The sequence below is a fragment of the Xyrauchen texanus genome, chromosome 47, assembly GCF_025860055.1.
Source record: "Xyrauchen texanus isolate HMW12.3.18 chromosome 47, RBS_HiC_50CHRs, whole genome shotgun sequence".
In the NCBI taxonomy this organism is placed as follows: domain Eukaryota; kingdom Metazoa; phylum Chordata; class Actinopteri; order Cypriniformes; family Catostomidae; genus Xyrauchen; species Xyrauchen texanus.
In genome coordinates, this window is record NC_068322.1 from 5,524,535 (window position 1) to 5,540,906 (window position 16,372).

At 36.5% G+C, this 16,372-nt stretch overlaps 1 protein-coding gene across 1 annotated transcript in view; it reads right to left on the minus strand.

The window, feature by feature from the left end:
- The window catches only part of LOC127639067 (dedicator of cytokinesis protein 4-like), a 130,041-nt gene that overhangs the window by 54,068 nt on the left and 59,601 nt on the right, over positions 1 to 16,372 (minus strand). Inside the window, exons 9-14 of the mRNA XM_052120906.1 lie at positions 13,469 to 13,550; positions 13,318 to 13,378; positions 13,088 to 13,220; positions 11,717 to 11,805; positions 7,366 to 7,491; positions 1,388 to 1,512 (exon numbers count right to left, since the gene is read on the minus strand). Coding sequence (XP_051976866.1) covers positions 1,388 to 1,512; positions 7,366 to 7,491; positions 11,717 to 11,805; positions 13,088 to 13,220; positions 13,318 to 13,378; positions 13,469 to 13,550 — 616 coding nt within the window. The remainder of the gene's footprint in view (positions 1 to 1,387; positions 1,513 to 7,365; positions 7,492 to 11,716; positions 11,806 to 13,087; positions 13,221 to 13,317; positions 13,379 to 13,468; positions 13,551 to 16,372) is intronic.

Below are 16,372 nucleotides of genomic sequence, written 5' to 3' on the forward strand. Positions count from 1 at the left end.
AAATGAGCATCTTGTATGAAATTAATTAGTCACTGAATCAACGATTCATAAAATGTGTATGTCTACACACCTACAAAAGACTTAATCAGAGGTTTAATGCATTATAAGAACAAAGCAAATCCATCATTTCCCTAATGTTTGTGAGCCGCAAAGCATGACTTTCATCAAAAGACAACAATAATAGTCTTATAATAATTATGATGAGTTTCAATAACACACGTACGTATTCATGTATAAAAAGGCGTGTGTACATATCTACTGACTTCAGTAAAATGCCTCTGTGTTCTAAGAACACAGCAGATCTATCTTTTTTCCTGCAGTTTGTCAACTGCATACCAACATAGAGGTAGAAATGATGATATTAAAAATGCTGTACATATTTAACACAGATCTTGTAATCTGCTTCGGCAAAAACAACCGATCAAACTATTACCTCACAAACATAATTTAAAAAGCATAACTTAATGAAGATTCAAGCACTGATATAAACTCCACTTACTGTACAATGTGTGCTTAAAAGAAGGATTGACCTTTGGTTTATTCTGCAGTGCATTTCACTTAATGCAGCCAATCATGAACGATATGCCGATAAATAACTCCTTTATTGCATATAGTGTTCCTCATCTCTAGATTATTCATTTAGATCAGCATCAATGCCGATAAAAACCATAAATAAATGAGCATTGTTGAAAGCAACTTTGTAGAGATGAACGGGGCCACATTGATTAGACAGTCTGACTGACGAATGTACTGATTATGTAAGGGTTGTTTTGGCTCATGAAACTCACCGGTGATTGGCTGGATGGTCACTCAATCAGCCCAAAGTAACAAAACGCAATGAATACTGTATACAAATCCACCATTTGGACTTGGTATGGATTTAGCTGCAAAAGTGTAAAAGTAAATAAAATAAATAAAAAAAAAAAATAAAAAAATCACCTTTTTAACGAGTGTGGGGGACGTAATAAGTGGCCTCTGTGGCTGCTACGCCCTTGCTTGGGTGTCAAGCACAAATGAGATTTAAAGGAATATTCTGGAATATATATTGATGGTGCTTAACTTGTATTGAACTGGGAATATACCTTTAAAACTGAGGTGGAGGGGAAGATTTTCAGTCAAAAATGACCACAATTTCTGCATATTCGTATAGCTTTAGAGGACTTGATATATAGTGCATCTGGATTACTTTTACGGTATTTCATGGTTCTTTTTTGTCCTTTTTAGAACATGTGCCCCAGTTACCATTCACTTTCATTGTACAGAAAAGAGCAGCACTGGAGACTGCTAAATATCTTCTTTTGTGTGCCATGGAAGACAAAGTCATAAGACAAATGCAGGATCTTATCATCTAAACACTATGTAATTTTGGCACTGCCCAAGAAATTACCTTAAGAATCTGCCCATCAGCATCCAGTGCGTAGACGGTGACCTCCACGTTTCTCGCCACACTCTTCCCTCCTTTCTCGAACTCCCCCTTCTCCAGTGTAACATATAGGTCATTCCTCATTTCACCTTTAAAAGAACAAAAGTGGGCAGTCCTTTTAGCATGCGTAGAAATCAATGCATCATTAAGCATTAAGAAACATGACTTCAGACTCAAAGTCAAGCAAATACACACATGTAAAAAGTTCACCGTCACCAGGTGCATCCTGTGACTCACAGCTAAGATTGCTGACCAACGGAACCAAACACACACACACAGTGTTGTCAGATACACAGGAAGTGTATCTCCACACTCACACCTTGTCAGTTGTTATTGACTGTTTGCACCTTAACACACATATCGCATTTAGTAAATCACACCTCTACAGCTATTCATGGGTGCTTTTCAATGTCTTACATTAAATATGCATATCAAGTTCAAATGTAGCAAGCAAATGGTTCTGCGCTACCACGTTTTCTAAATGTACCACATCTCACCTGCTCAAACATAGGTGCACAGTTTGTCCTGTACAGTATGGATTTAAAATGTACAAATGCATGGAAAGTAGATTAGATTAGATAGACAGACCGACCGACCCCTCTGTCAAGCTCTTGAAGTATGCAAACAACACCACAGTCACTGGCCTCATCCACGATGGTGATGAGTCTGCATATAGATGGGACTGAACAGCTGTCTGTCTGGTGTGGTCACAACAACCTTGAGCTGAACATGCTCAAAACAGTGGAGATGATAGTAGACTTCAGGAGAAACCAATTAACTTTAGATTTCAACATTCCCTTTGCAAATAGAACTAAATAGAAGAAAAACAAGGAGCCCAACAACAGATGGTACTTCCCCCACAGAGCCCGGATATCAACATCATTGAGTCAGTCTGGGATTACATTAAGAGACAGACGCAATTGAGACAGCCTAAATAGATAGAAGAACTGTGGAGAATTCTCCAAGGAGCTTGGAACATCATATCTGCCAACAACCACGTAAAACTGTGTGCAGGTGTACCTAAGAAAATTGGTGCTGTTTTGAAGGCAACGGTGGCTGCAACAAATATTGATGGATGGAATATACTTACATTTATTAATGTATTATTTATTTATTTATCTTTATGACTCAGTGTATTCATAATACATTGTTGGATCTGTGTAATTTTGTACATCTTACTGAACATTTACATTGAACCTTCTGTTCCACCAACAAAATAAAAATCCAGCTTTAGCAGAATGTGTGCAATTTTCAGATGGTCTCTTACCACATCCTCCACACAGATGGTCTCTTACATTTCAGCACAATGTGTGCACTTTTCAGATGGCCCCTTACTCACCATATGAAACATTTTCAACTTGTAACAATGTGAAACCACTTCGCCATGACCAATTTATGGGACAAATTGCATGCTCTAGGCATTTGATTTGATTCTGTACACATCATTTCATTTTTAAAAAAGGGGCAATGCCGTATTTTACGGGACAGGTGGCAACGCTATCTGGGAGGTCAAATACATTCTCATAAGCAAAGTGTGGATGCAGAAAATTGTGAGTTTATCGGAAGAAATTGTAAATTGGGAGTACAGTGGGAAGATAGGTGGAAAAACGAGAGAAACCGGATTAAATCTGGAGTGCTGGCAGGTATAATATATACATACTGAATATACATACAAATATTGTATAAATGAACAACCGTGCAACAAAAGGGGACAAGAAACTTTCACTACCTCAACCACAGAGAGGAGGAAGTGTGCTTTCCTATGTCAGCATGTCTGTTTGTTTAATTGGGTTAACTGTGTCTGTTCTTATTTAAAGTAGTTTTCAGACAGAAGACAGACTTCAAACCAGTAGTCATGCCAACAAATGGCCATATCACCATTGCTATGGTAACAATCAGATATATTAAGTGAATGAAATGGATGATACAGCATGTAAACACACACACACACACACACACACACACACACACACACACACACACATCAGCCCTGAGCAACAGATTAATAATAAATCAGACAGCCTTAAAGCACAGTTATTGTCAGTGAAGGCACATTCATATAGCAGAGGCAATAGACAGGCTGCTCATGCAACCAAACATGAGTCAATAACTGAAAGAGGCGAAGAGAATAATCTCTGTCTAAGGTGCACATGGACGGTTTCAGGACATTCTGATGGATATTGCACACAAAAATAGCAAACTTTCTCAAAACTGTGAGCTTTTTACACATTTTATCAGTCCATTGCTTCCTATTAGGGCTGAAACGATTAGTTGACATTATTGACAGTCAACACTAAAAAAAAACTGTCAACAAAAATGTCCATTGTCAAACAGTCGTTTGATCTCATTTTGCATATAGAGCATATTGATCACCAGTTTGCATATAGAGACAACAGGTCAACAGATAATGCCATCGACACAGCTCTACACACAGCGATGAATCATTTGGAGCACCCGGGAACATCTGTGAGGACGCTGTTTGTGGACTTAAGTTCTGCATTTAATACAATCATCCCCAGCAGAATGGTAACCAAACTGCTCAACCTGGGTGTCAGTGACTATATATGCATATGGATTAAGGATTTGTTAACAAACCGAACACAGATTGTGAGGCTGGGGACCCATTACTCCTCCACTCTGACACTCAGCACTGGAGCTCCACAAGGTTGTGTGCTGAGACCTCTCCTCTACTCACTCTACACCCATGACTGTACACCAACCCAAAGCACAAATACAATAATTAAGTTTGCAGATGACACCACTGTGGTGGGGCTAATATTAAATGGGTATGAATCTGCCTACAGGGAGGCGATTGCTGAAATTTCAGAGTGGTGCACAAATAACAACCTGGCACTTAACACCTCCAAGACAAAGAAGCTTGTTATTAATTTCAGAAAACAGGAGGAACCTGCCCCTCTGTACATCGGGGGAGAAATTGTGGAGAGGGTGACCACCTTTACATTTCTTGGCACACACATCTCCAAGGACCACACATGGACTGTAAACACAACATCTCTGGTGAAGAAGGCACATCAGCGGCTGTACTTCCTGAGGACACTGAGGAAAACAAATCTGTCCCAGCAGTTGCTTGTGAACTTCTACCACTGTTCTGTTGAAAGCATACTAACTTACGGCATCCTGGTGTGGTATGCTGGTTGCACTGTGGCCGAGAAAAAAGCTCTGCATGGAGTCATCAATTCAGCACAGAAAATCACTGGCTCACAGTTGCCTTCACTTGAGGACATTTACAAAACTAGTTGTTTATGTTGGGCCAGAAACATAATAAAAGGACTCTTTTGACCCTGCCAACCACCTCTTCACTCTGCTGCCATCAGGAAGGCGCTATCGATCTCTTAAGATGCACACCTCCAGACTCCTGAACAGTTTTTATCCAAGCGCCATCAAATAATTGAACTATAATTAATAAGGAGACTACACATTATAAGATAAAGGATTATGGAATAATAATACTACTGCTTTTAACTGATTGACTATTTATATTTTTGTATACTTTTGTCTTTATTTGTTGCATGTATGTTTTCATGTATGTGTGTACCACTGAGGAGAAGCACTACATTTCGTTGTACAGTTGTGTAATGACAATAAAAGGTATTCTATTCTATTTAACTTAAAAATATCACAGTTAATATAAGCATAAGAATTTAGAATCCAAGGTTAAAAATTGTGAAATACTTTTACAAAAATATTATATATAATGTATAATTATAAAATAGTTTTCCATTAGATTTTGTAAGCCTAAATGGGGAAAAAAACGGGGGTACTGGAGCTGTTGCTATGGTTATGGACAGTGGCCGCATGGTGCTTTAATGAACAATTCATGTGAAACTGAAGCTTATACATACGAATTCCAAAATACAACAGAATAATTCGATCTACCGGATTCATATCCATCGAAAAAGTGACTTCAATTGGCTATTTGGCAGCATTTAAATAACTGACTGAAGACGACAGATGTAAATTATGCAGACAGAAAGTAAACTATATACAAATGTAAAATAAACATTCTACAAATGGGACAGGATGCTCCTCTAGTCGTCCAACAACAAACTAGCAAGTTTAATATTTTTTAGCTGTGGTGATTTTGAAAGTGATTAATTAAAGATGCCACTTTTGTATTGAAGTGGTGGTGGCGTAGTGGGCTAAAGCACATAACTGGTAATCAGAAGGTTGCTGGTTTGACCCCCACAGCCAACACCATTGTGTCCTTGAGGAAGGCACTTAACTCCAGGTTGCTCCGGGGGGATTGTCCCTGTAATAAGTGCACTGTAAGTCGCTTTGGATAAAAGCATCTGCCAAATGCATAAATGTAATGTTTAAGCATGCTGACAGTGTGCGGTGCATTGCGTGTAGTTACCATCAGAGAGAAATCTTTGAAAAGTTGCGTCTTAAATCGACCTCTTTACTTAAAGCATTGCTTCTGTACAAATTCATTGCATTCAACAATAATTTTAGTCATGATCTGACATTAAATTGCCTGCTGTGAGCAATGTTCCCATTATAATGCACAGTCCAAAGGTTTATTTTTAAGGTTGTGGAGAGTATTTTTACTGTGGAGAGTCTGTTGTCGATTCTTTATGTTGGGGAGTCTGACAGACAACGGATTGCTTTCATAAATTGATGCAGAAGAAAAAACGGTTTAATGCTGTAAACAACATGTTGGGTACCCATAATTATCGTACATTTATGCACTTTTGAAGCACTCTGTTTACACTTAAGAACATCACTGAGCTCGGGATGCAAATAAGCGGTGTTGCGCCCTAGATTAGAAGCCTTAATTTTGGTCACAAATTATAAATACATTTTTGCATATATACAATGAAATTTACTTGTTTTCACATATCCCAGCTAAGCTGGGGTCAGCCATGATACAGCACCCCTGGAGCAGATAGGGTAAACTTAAACTCTGACGATATCGTTCGGGCCAGATAGGGTTGGGTTCTGGTTTCATTTTAAGGCCTGTGCAGACCTCAAATTGGAGCATCCCTTATTACCTCCTATTTTTTTGTTTTGTGTGTGTGTGTGTGTGTGTGTGTGTGTGTGTGTGTGTGTGTGTTGTGTGTTTATCAATTTTCTTATTATAGGGCTTCCTTTAGCATCCACATATCCCCCAGAAATACGTCCACGTAGACGTTTAGACAATTGTTATGTGATAAGCATTTTTTGCATCAGTGCTGTTGCATAATAAGAAAATGTGAATAATTGTAAAACTGGTTAACCACAACATTTATTTCCTCAGACGGTAATTGAACCATCAAAAACTCACACCGTGGCATTTTTAAAAGATGATTTCGTCCTCTTTATTGTTAGTAAGCACGTTTAATACAGCCTTATAAATAGGGGCAGAAGCTGAATAATCGGTAAAGGGCTAATGATTAATCATTGCAATAAATCGCAGAAAGGTCGAATAATTGTTAGATTGAGATAGTTTTTAATTCTGCACGTATACAGCCCTCTCACTTCAAATGCAGCGGTTCATGAGTCCATTTGCAGTTGCTTTTTTTGGAGATCTAAACACTTTAAGTTCCGCTAGTTCCAGGCATCCAGGGAGCATCCAGCAACCGAACAACATGGTACACATTTTAATAAAGATATTTAATGACAATTGTGTTACAATAAGAAACAATACATGTGTTAAAGTCATTATGAAAGAAGCGCATACCGCTGCTGCAAATCATTTCATCAGTTATTTTAGTATAAACATTTGTGAAGACATCTGCAACGATATTTGAATGAGATATTTGAACAGTATCATCGATTTCAGATTTACCTACCCTTTAACGTCCTGTAAAAAAACAAAAACAACAATCTGTGCATGGTCATTTCCTGTCTAACCGGATGGTTCATGGCCATGAATAAGCTGCTAAGAGGACCAGACTGTGTGCTGATAGTGCTGACTGTGAACAAATTAGCTTTTTATTCACCTGGCATGATGACATCAGAGAAACCCAGTTTTTTGGTGATGGAGACTCCCCTGGTAAAGAGGACCAAATATTCTCTCCTCAACTGTTCGATGTCCCCGTGTAACAACTGGAGAGCCACTGCCATGCCTGGACAGAACAACACATACACACTTTAGATTCATATCAATAATTAAATAAAGACACCACACAGAATAAAGTTAGCTATTAATAGATGATTATTAGCATGTTTTATAAATAAAGAAATAGTTTCTCCATTAAAACATAGTGAAATTTGAATGCAGCCCAATGGAGGAATTTACCTTTCTGGGCCCTTATAGCCCTTTGAAGGATGACAAATGTATTTTCCTTTAGAATAAGATATTGTGAAGTAACATTTGCCAAAAACTACCAATCTTTATAGAGAATTTCCCATGACATTGTATTAACTTCTTAATAATAGGGCCTTATCCCCATTGGACCGACGCTATTCACTGGAAATATTTCCATCCTCTATTCTCTCTTTTTCACTCTTGAGTCCTCTATAAAAGAAGTTGGATCACACACTGTATAAGCCAAAACCCTGCTCTGAAACAAACCTAATGTGAAAACAACATGATTTTTAGTAGTTGCAATGGTAAGCATTAAGTCAAAATGTCTGGTGTAAGTTTGGCAACATTCCAGAAACTGTCCGTTTAGGCTACCATCTCAAGTCATGATGACATTATGATTAGAACTAATCACAAGCAACATTCAACCATTTGTTGTTGTTATTATCATCTCTTCTAGTGTCATGCTGTCTCTGAGTTTTGCTGAGCTTTTAAAAGAATAGAGCACAAAATGAATCTAACAGACATCTGTACATGAACTGTAGTTTTTAAGTGAAAGCAAACAGTGGACTGTGCTATCAGAGCTTTTAATGATGTTTTAAAAAGCACTGAGGCTGATCATAAGCCCACCTGACAGATACTCAGTGGCAACGTTTTATGTTGCATAATTACTATTTGATAGGACTTGTCCGACCCCGCGCTGATTCAGAATTATTCAATTACTGAACTTGCAAAAATTTCCATTAATCATCCGGCCTCCCCACATCTTATATAATATATGCACACTCATACTGCAATATTGCAACAATGCAAAGACACGGAGAAATATAACTTTCATGAAAATGCTTTTAAAATTGAAAGTAGAAAGATATTTATCAAGTCACTACATTAAAAATAATCATTACACGGCTCTCTGGAATACTCAATTCTGATTGGTCAATGGTGCCATCTTGTGGTCATATATTGCTCTGTAACAACCGCACATATGGGGATTTAATTCAGACAGTTCATGCGGGTTCTGCGAGCCGTCTCTCCTGCCTGCCGGATCACTGTGTGATCTATACAAGTAAGCTAATACAATCATTTATACCCAAATTTAACATTTTCATGTGCATTTATGTATTTGGAAAGTAGTCTTGTATTAGGCTGAAGAATGAGAATTCAGCCAACAGAACTACAACACAAACCGAAGGTGGATTTCAGCTGTTCAGAGATTTTTTTCTTCTCACATAATTTCAGTGCAAATAAATGTTTAATATCCATTTATTAGTTTTTTTGGCAAGTAGTCTTGTAATAGGCTGAATATTGAGCAGTCAGATATTTATTTTCACAAAATAAACACCAACAGAACTCGAATGTAGATTTGTAGGTAGATTCCAGATGTTGAGTGATATCATCTCAAATTATATAATTTCATTGCAAATCAATATTTTATGTGCATGTATTTATTTATTTGATTAGTAGCAGTGTAATAAGCTGGATAATGTACAGTCAGCTGGTTGTTATAGCAAAATGAACCACTTTAAGGGTCCTGATCACCCTGTCGAGGTGTGTTGTGCAATAATAACTAGCTGACTGTATTTATGGACAATATTTCAACCAAATTTAAACAAAATGATATATCAACTAGTCACAAATGGCAAAATATTTGTTACAATTCTTGACTTAAAATTAAAGAAAATCAATTATGGACAAACCCAATAAAAAAACCAAATAAGTAATTAGATATTTATTTATTTTTTTGTCTTGTTCTTTATTCCTTTGTTGCCATTTTTCAGTTTATTTTTCATATCCATTAGGATCTTATTTGATTCTTAGTGGATTATTTTGTCCTTTAGAACTGGTTCCAAATTACAACAAAAATTCAATTTAGGAATTTTTGACAAGTAATCATTTATCTACCAATGTGACACTGCTCTCTAACTACAAAGTTCATTTAAATTCAGTCCATTATCATAATTATTCTAATGTGTAATAAGCACCCGTAAGCACTGATAAAGTTGTTTCTTTGTTCTGTGTTGTTGATGGAGATTAATCTAATAGAAACGGCACAGCTGATGAGTGTGTACCATGGCAAGATGTGATCTTCACTTTATGGTCTTCTGAGCCAGCATTTAACAAGCCTTTATTGAACAATTTCATCTATAAATTCTATAAGAAGAAATCATATCTTCATTCATTTGGAGGAAATCTTTCATTAGGGATTTTGAAGGATGCAGCGTTTGTGAGCTTTCTTGTTCATTGTCTGGCATGCTTTATGCATTTCTGGGGGACAAGGCAGATGAATAAATGAATATCTGTCATCTTCATTAATGTGTTCCATGTGCTTGATATGGGATTATTTAAAATCTAATGGGCGTGGTGGTATTGTGTACAATTATTATATCTTTAGAGAAAATGTAGAAATTGTAAAAAGCTGCAAATCGATGTTCCTTTGCCTTATTTTCCTACTGTTAGATGCAAAAAGGAATACATTAGCCAGCACAGCTGAATGGATATGCCACCCTGAGGGTCTTTTCATGCATCTTCATATCTAAAATTATTAACTTCTAGCTGTCATGCAAATTAGGTTTATTGAAGATATGAATGTCTGCACTGCCATCTGACAGATTGGTAAACCATGTAGACATGCATTTGTTAAAAATGGGAGCAAATACAATATCTAATTTAAACGAGCCATATTCTACATTTGAGTAGCATTTAATTGATATATTTATATGCACTTTTCAGCAAATCAAGCACAACGTATTTCACAACACATAAAATAAAAAATGATCACAGTTAAACAAAATCACATAGCAATAAAAGCATCACACACAGTAAAACACAACAGATTCATATAGTAATCAAAGCCAGTCTATACAAATGAGTTTTTAGACAAGACTTAAAAACAGACAGGTATTCAGCAGATCTAATATCCCAGGGCAGGCTGTTCCATAATCGTGGGACCTTCACTACAAAAGCCCCATCACCTTTAGTTTTGTATCTGGATCTTGGACAGCCAACAGTTCATGACAAGAAGATCGACGAGGTCTAACGGTTTCATGGAGTTTTAAAAGTTCTGTTAATTATTCTTGCACCAACCCCAGTAATGTCTTAAATGCAATAAATCAAATCTTAAAATCAACCTTAAAATGCATTGGTAGTCAATGCAAAGATGCGAAAACTGGAGAAACATGATAAAAAGACCTAGATCATGTCAAAAGTCTAGCTGCAGCATTTTACACTCATTGTAGCCATGCTACAGTGTGTTGATTTAAAACTTAAATAAAAGCATGTGTGAGCTTCTCTTGATCCTTGAAACTCAAAACATGTCTAACTTTTGAAATGTTTCTTAACTGATAAAAACAAGGCTGGACTAACTTACGGATGTGATATTCAAAATGTAAATTAGTATCAAAGTAGACTCCCACATTTTTCACCACCTGCTGATTATTTGGGACCACCTGCTGATTATTTGGGACCACCTGTTTAAGTGCTGACTCAATCAGACTTTTTTTAAGAATCATGACCAATTATAATAATCTCCATTTTGTTAGTATTTAACTGACGAAAATGACATGCCATCGAATTGTTTATATCTTCAGTACACAACTGAAGAACATAAATAATTGGAATTCAATGATACATACAACTGCAGATCATCTGCATAGAGATGAATATTAATGATGTATTTACAAATCACAGAACCAAGCGGTAGCATATATAGTGAAAACAATATTGGCCCTAAAAGGGATCCTTGTGGAACACCACAATTAACTTTTGAAGAGGAGGACATCTCATCTCCAACGGACACTACAAATTTCATGTCAAGTAAGAAACAGACCAGTCTAAAGCCACCCCAGATTTTCCCACCATTCTCTTCAATGTATCAATTAAAACTGAATGATCAACTGTATGTAAATAATGGTGTAATTTAATTCGGCATTCATGTGTCCATGTGCTCATGGTTGGGATGTTGTAATCGTGATGATTCTGATTGACCCATTTTTGCATCTTAAGTTATAATAAGTGATTGATTCTCAAGGATATGATGGTTTTCTTACCTGTGTTGGACCCTGAGAGGTTGTATCTGGAGTTCACTTTCTTAATAATGTTTTCGTGAATTTGACTCCAGTCACTTTCTGTGTTGCAACTACAAAAAAAACAAACAAAAAAACAGAACAGAGTAGAATCAGACTGCTGGATTTAAATCACATAACAGCATAGATACAAATAACTGCAATCATATGAACTGCCAAAAGGGTTGGCCGTGAGCCAGCTCATAATGTGTGTGTTTATGCAAGAGTGTGTACCAACAAAGAGTAAAGCTCAATAGATTGGTCTACCCTGCTGTGCAAAGTAGGTCACACTATAAGATTAAGTGTATCAATACAAATCCAGGGACATATAAAATCACAGAAAGATTTTGGAGTGTCTAACCATAACAGTTTATGAGAAACCGGATACCAACACCTTTTGTCTAATTAATTCAAATGACTTTATCAGTCATTCAAAATTACTGGATTTTACTGCATGCAACAAAAAGTATTAGAGTATTAAAAAAAAATTTCCCATGTACCATGGTGATATCATGTTTTTTGGGCATGTACAACTGTAATACCTTTTTTTTTTTACATACTTGTACCATAGTAATAGTATAGGTACTACAATGGGCTTTTTGGGCACGCACTATGATTACTGGTTAGTCATTTAAAAAATATATGTTTTTCAAGATATTGCTATAGATTTAAAAACCATTTTACTGTATTTCTTACAATACAAATGTCTCCAATAAAACATAGTGAAATTTGAATGCAGTCCAACGGAGGAATTTGCCTTTCTGGGCCCTCATAGTCCCTTGAAGGATGACTTTCTTTTCTTAAAGTTATTGGCTAGTAACATTTTCCAAAAAACAAACAAAAAAATGTATTGAGATTTTTAGATGAAATGAAAGATTTCATACATATCCGTTAATTTTCATGGCCTGAACAAAATACATAAAACAAAAAAATGTACAAAAAAAAAAAAAGACATTTTTTAAATTCCCTGATATTTACAGACTTTCCATGATCATAGGCACTCTGAAAATATGTCATTATTCACACAAAAAAAAAAAAAAGAACTCTTTAGCTAAACTTGATTTAATCTACAACAGTGGGTCCAAATGTTTGAAATAAGTTTTCTTAAATTGAAATGACCATGCATTTTCAATTTTAATATTTCCATTAGAGGGAACCCTCACTGAATCAAGTAAATCCAGTAAAATTTGAGTCCCATGCAAAGCGATACATCCTCGATTGGAAAAGGGATTTATAAAATAAAGGAAACACTGTTTTTTGTAAAAATCTAAAGTTTTCTTTTAGGGTTATGGCTAGTCTACTGTACATATACTTGGCTTTATATGAAAACAATATGCTATGTTCTCATTCACTTACGCATAAACCTTCAGCAGGTGGTCATCTTTCGAGTCAGAAGTGAGAAGATCAGCAATACAGACCACAGCACAACCATACGGACGCCTGTATTGAACATTACACGTGTTCTTCTTCTCTCCTGCACCCATTCGCCCTACAAACACAGATGTACACCAAACATTTTAATTCATCTGATATTCAAAGGTTTTGAGTTTGAGTCATTATTCTACAGAGACAATATTCCCATTTACCAATTCTAATGATGTGTACGACAATATACACGTCTTTTCTCAGGTCTCCGCTCCCGATATCCTAAATAAAAGATAAGCAAAATTTAAACAACAACGACAGCAATGTACCACTGTGTGATTACACTGGGAGTTATTTCATCTGAATACTCACCACAAAAAGTGTGCTTTGTCTTTCGGTCTTCTCGGGAAACTTGGGCAGACCATTTTTATTGAGTTTAACAAAGAACCGTTCACTGGAATACAAAGAGATGACAGAGAGAGAGAGAGAGAGAGAGAGAGAGAGAGAGAGAGAGAGAGAGAGAGAGAGAGAGGGGTCATAACCTTAATATAGCATTCAGTTCAGACACGGAGTTCATTAGCAGCTGTAAAAATGCCATTTAAAAGCATAGAGATAACTGAAAACCAATATAAATCTTGACCAATGTACGGAGAACAAATATTCCACGCAACGTTTTTGATATAGCGGGCATATAAATTCACTTTGATTAAATATTTGCAGAGCACAATTTCAAAAATAAATTAAAAGGATTTATTAAAGGGATAGTTCACCCAAAATTGAAAATTCTCTCATCATTTTCTTACCCTCATGCCATCCTAGATGTGTATGAATTTCTTTCTTCTGCAGAACACAAACAAAACATTTGAAATCATATTTCAGTTCTGTTGGTCCTCACAATGCAAATGAATGGTGACCAGAACTTTGAAAGGCAGTACAAAATTAAGACTCATTAAGACAAAATTAAGTGGTTCAATCTGTATCTTCTAATGCAATAAGTTAGGTGTCGGTGAGAAACTTTTGAAGTGCTTTTTTTACTATAAATCAACATTTTGACATTCAGCCATCTACTAGTTGGGGCTGGTCAAAGGTTGAGATTGATAGTAAAGAAAAGGACTTAAATCTGTTTCTCACCGACACCTATCCTATCACTTATGAAGATTTAGATTTAACCATTGGAGTCATATGGATTACTTTTAGTTGCCTTTGTCATTTTTAGACCTTTTGAGTTCTGGTCACCATTCACTTGCATTGTATTGACCTAGAGAGCTGAGATATTTTTCTAAAAATCTAAATTTGTGTTCAGCAGAAGAGAGAAATTCATACACATCTGGGATGGCATGAGGGTGAGTAAATGATGTCAGAATTTTCATTTTTGGTGAACTATTTCTTTAAGTAAGACGTTCTATTAAAACATAATATAAATTCACACCAGCATGGGGTAGTTTGGCTTAGTGGTTAAAAGACTTGGGAAGGTAATCAAAAAATTGCCAGTAACAAAAAAGTACAGAAATGTGCTATGGTGCTGCTACTATGCTTTTATAGCCATGTACCATGGTAATACAACTTTTTTTTTTTTGAACATGTACCACAGTAATACCATGTTTTTGTAGCCTGTCCATTGATAATACCACGACATTTTTCAGGAACATACAACAGTAATATCATGTTTCTTTTTACATGTACCACAGAGATAACATGTTTTTTAGCCAAGTACCATAGTAATGCTGTTGTTTTTTTGTACATGTACCATGGTAATAACATGTTTATGTACATGTACTTTGGTAATACCATATTTATATTTTTGTGCATGTCTTATAGTCATTTCATGGTACTCTTAAAAAGTCCCTTAGAGTACCATTTAAACTCCATCCTCAATGAATACAGCAATCATTCAGTACCATGGTATATCAAAGTATTGCATTATCTTTTTATACCATAACAGTACCATGGCATCACCACATTACTTTATTGTAAGGGCTACAGTAGGTTCGAACCCCAAGAAGTGAGTTAAGGTGCCACCATTATGCCACTTTATTCTCAGTAATTCCAGGGTTACTGTCCTTGAAGGAAAACACACTTTGGATAAAGAATACACTATATGGAAAACAGTAAATTCATAAGGAACAATGTGAGCTGTGAATACAATAGAAAAACAGACAAAAAGACAGGTTAGTCAGGGACACAGGATAGACACATGTGTCCACGTCCCACCAACCTCATAATCAAGTTACATGACTTTAACAGCTCCATGATAATTAGAGAAGCCCTATAAATCTATCAGGAACAATAGCTGCAACTGCAATGTAACCGGAACAATAAGTGGCCGCCTGAATACACACAAGAGCCAGAAATTGGACAAGCAGGATCCAATGCGCAAAGACGAATACAAGCATTCATGCACTGACTTGTATTAAAAAAGCCCCTAACACAAACACCATGCAATTAACTGAGTATTGTTCCAATCACCAGAGAGAGGAGACACAAAGCCTGGCCTTTGACATGCAGCTGCAGGACTGTGATGGCTTTCTGAAGAGGCGCCTGTGGACACTGGGATATTCATTTCAGTGAATATCACCACCTCCATTCAAAACACACACACACACACACACACACACACACACACACACACACACACACACACACTTGGTCAGCTCTCCTTCCCTCTCACCGGGCAGATCAGAGGGAATTTGATATTTCCTCCCATGATGCCAGGGATTGTAACATGGCAAGTTAGAATGGGACACAGATACGACCCACACTTCCTCCGGACAGGGCTGGATAATCGACACAGACGAAAAAGTGATGTCTAGATTGATAAATTAACTATGCAACAGAACAGTCCAGTGGGAATAGAGGGGGCATCAATAACCCAAAAGACTATCAATCAGCACTTTGTACACGACTCTCTTGAGCTTATGTGACTTCAAACAGACAGATCATCACAAGGGGCTTTAGCAGCACTGCTCAAATTGAACTGAACTGAAAGAATACAAAATCAAGTGGTTTCTGATGCAGCATCAATCTACTATAATCTACTTAAGGTCTATAAGATGAACGACTATATGCATAATTATAAGTGGTATAAGTAATTTAGGTCCACTACTACTAAATAGTACACAATATTGTGTCTAGTGCAACCCATATCGTAGAATGTTAAAAATAGCATACGCCAAATGTGCCAGAGTGGCATAATAGTTCCTGTGGATTTTTACAAACGAAGCATCTGAGCAAGTATTTTCAGACATTTGCTCAAAGCCAATTGCGTAAATGAAAATT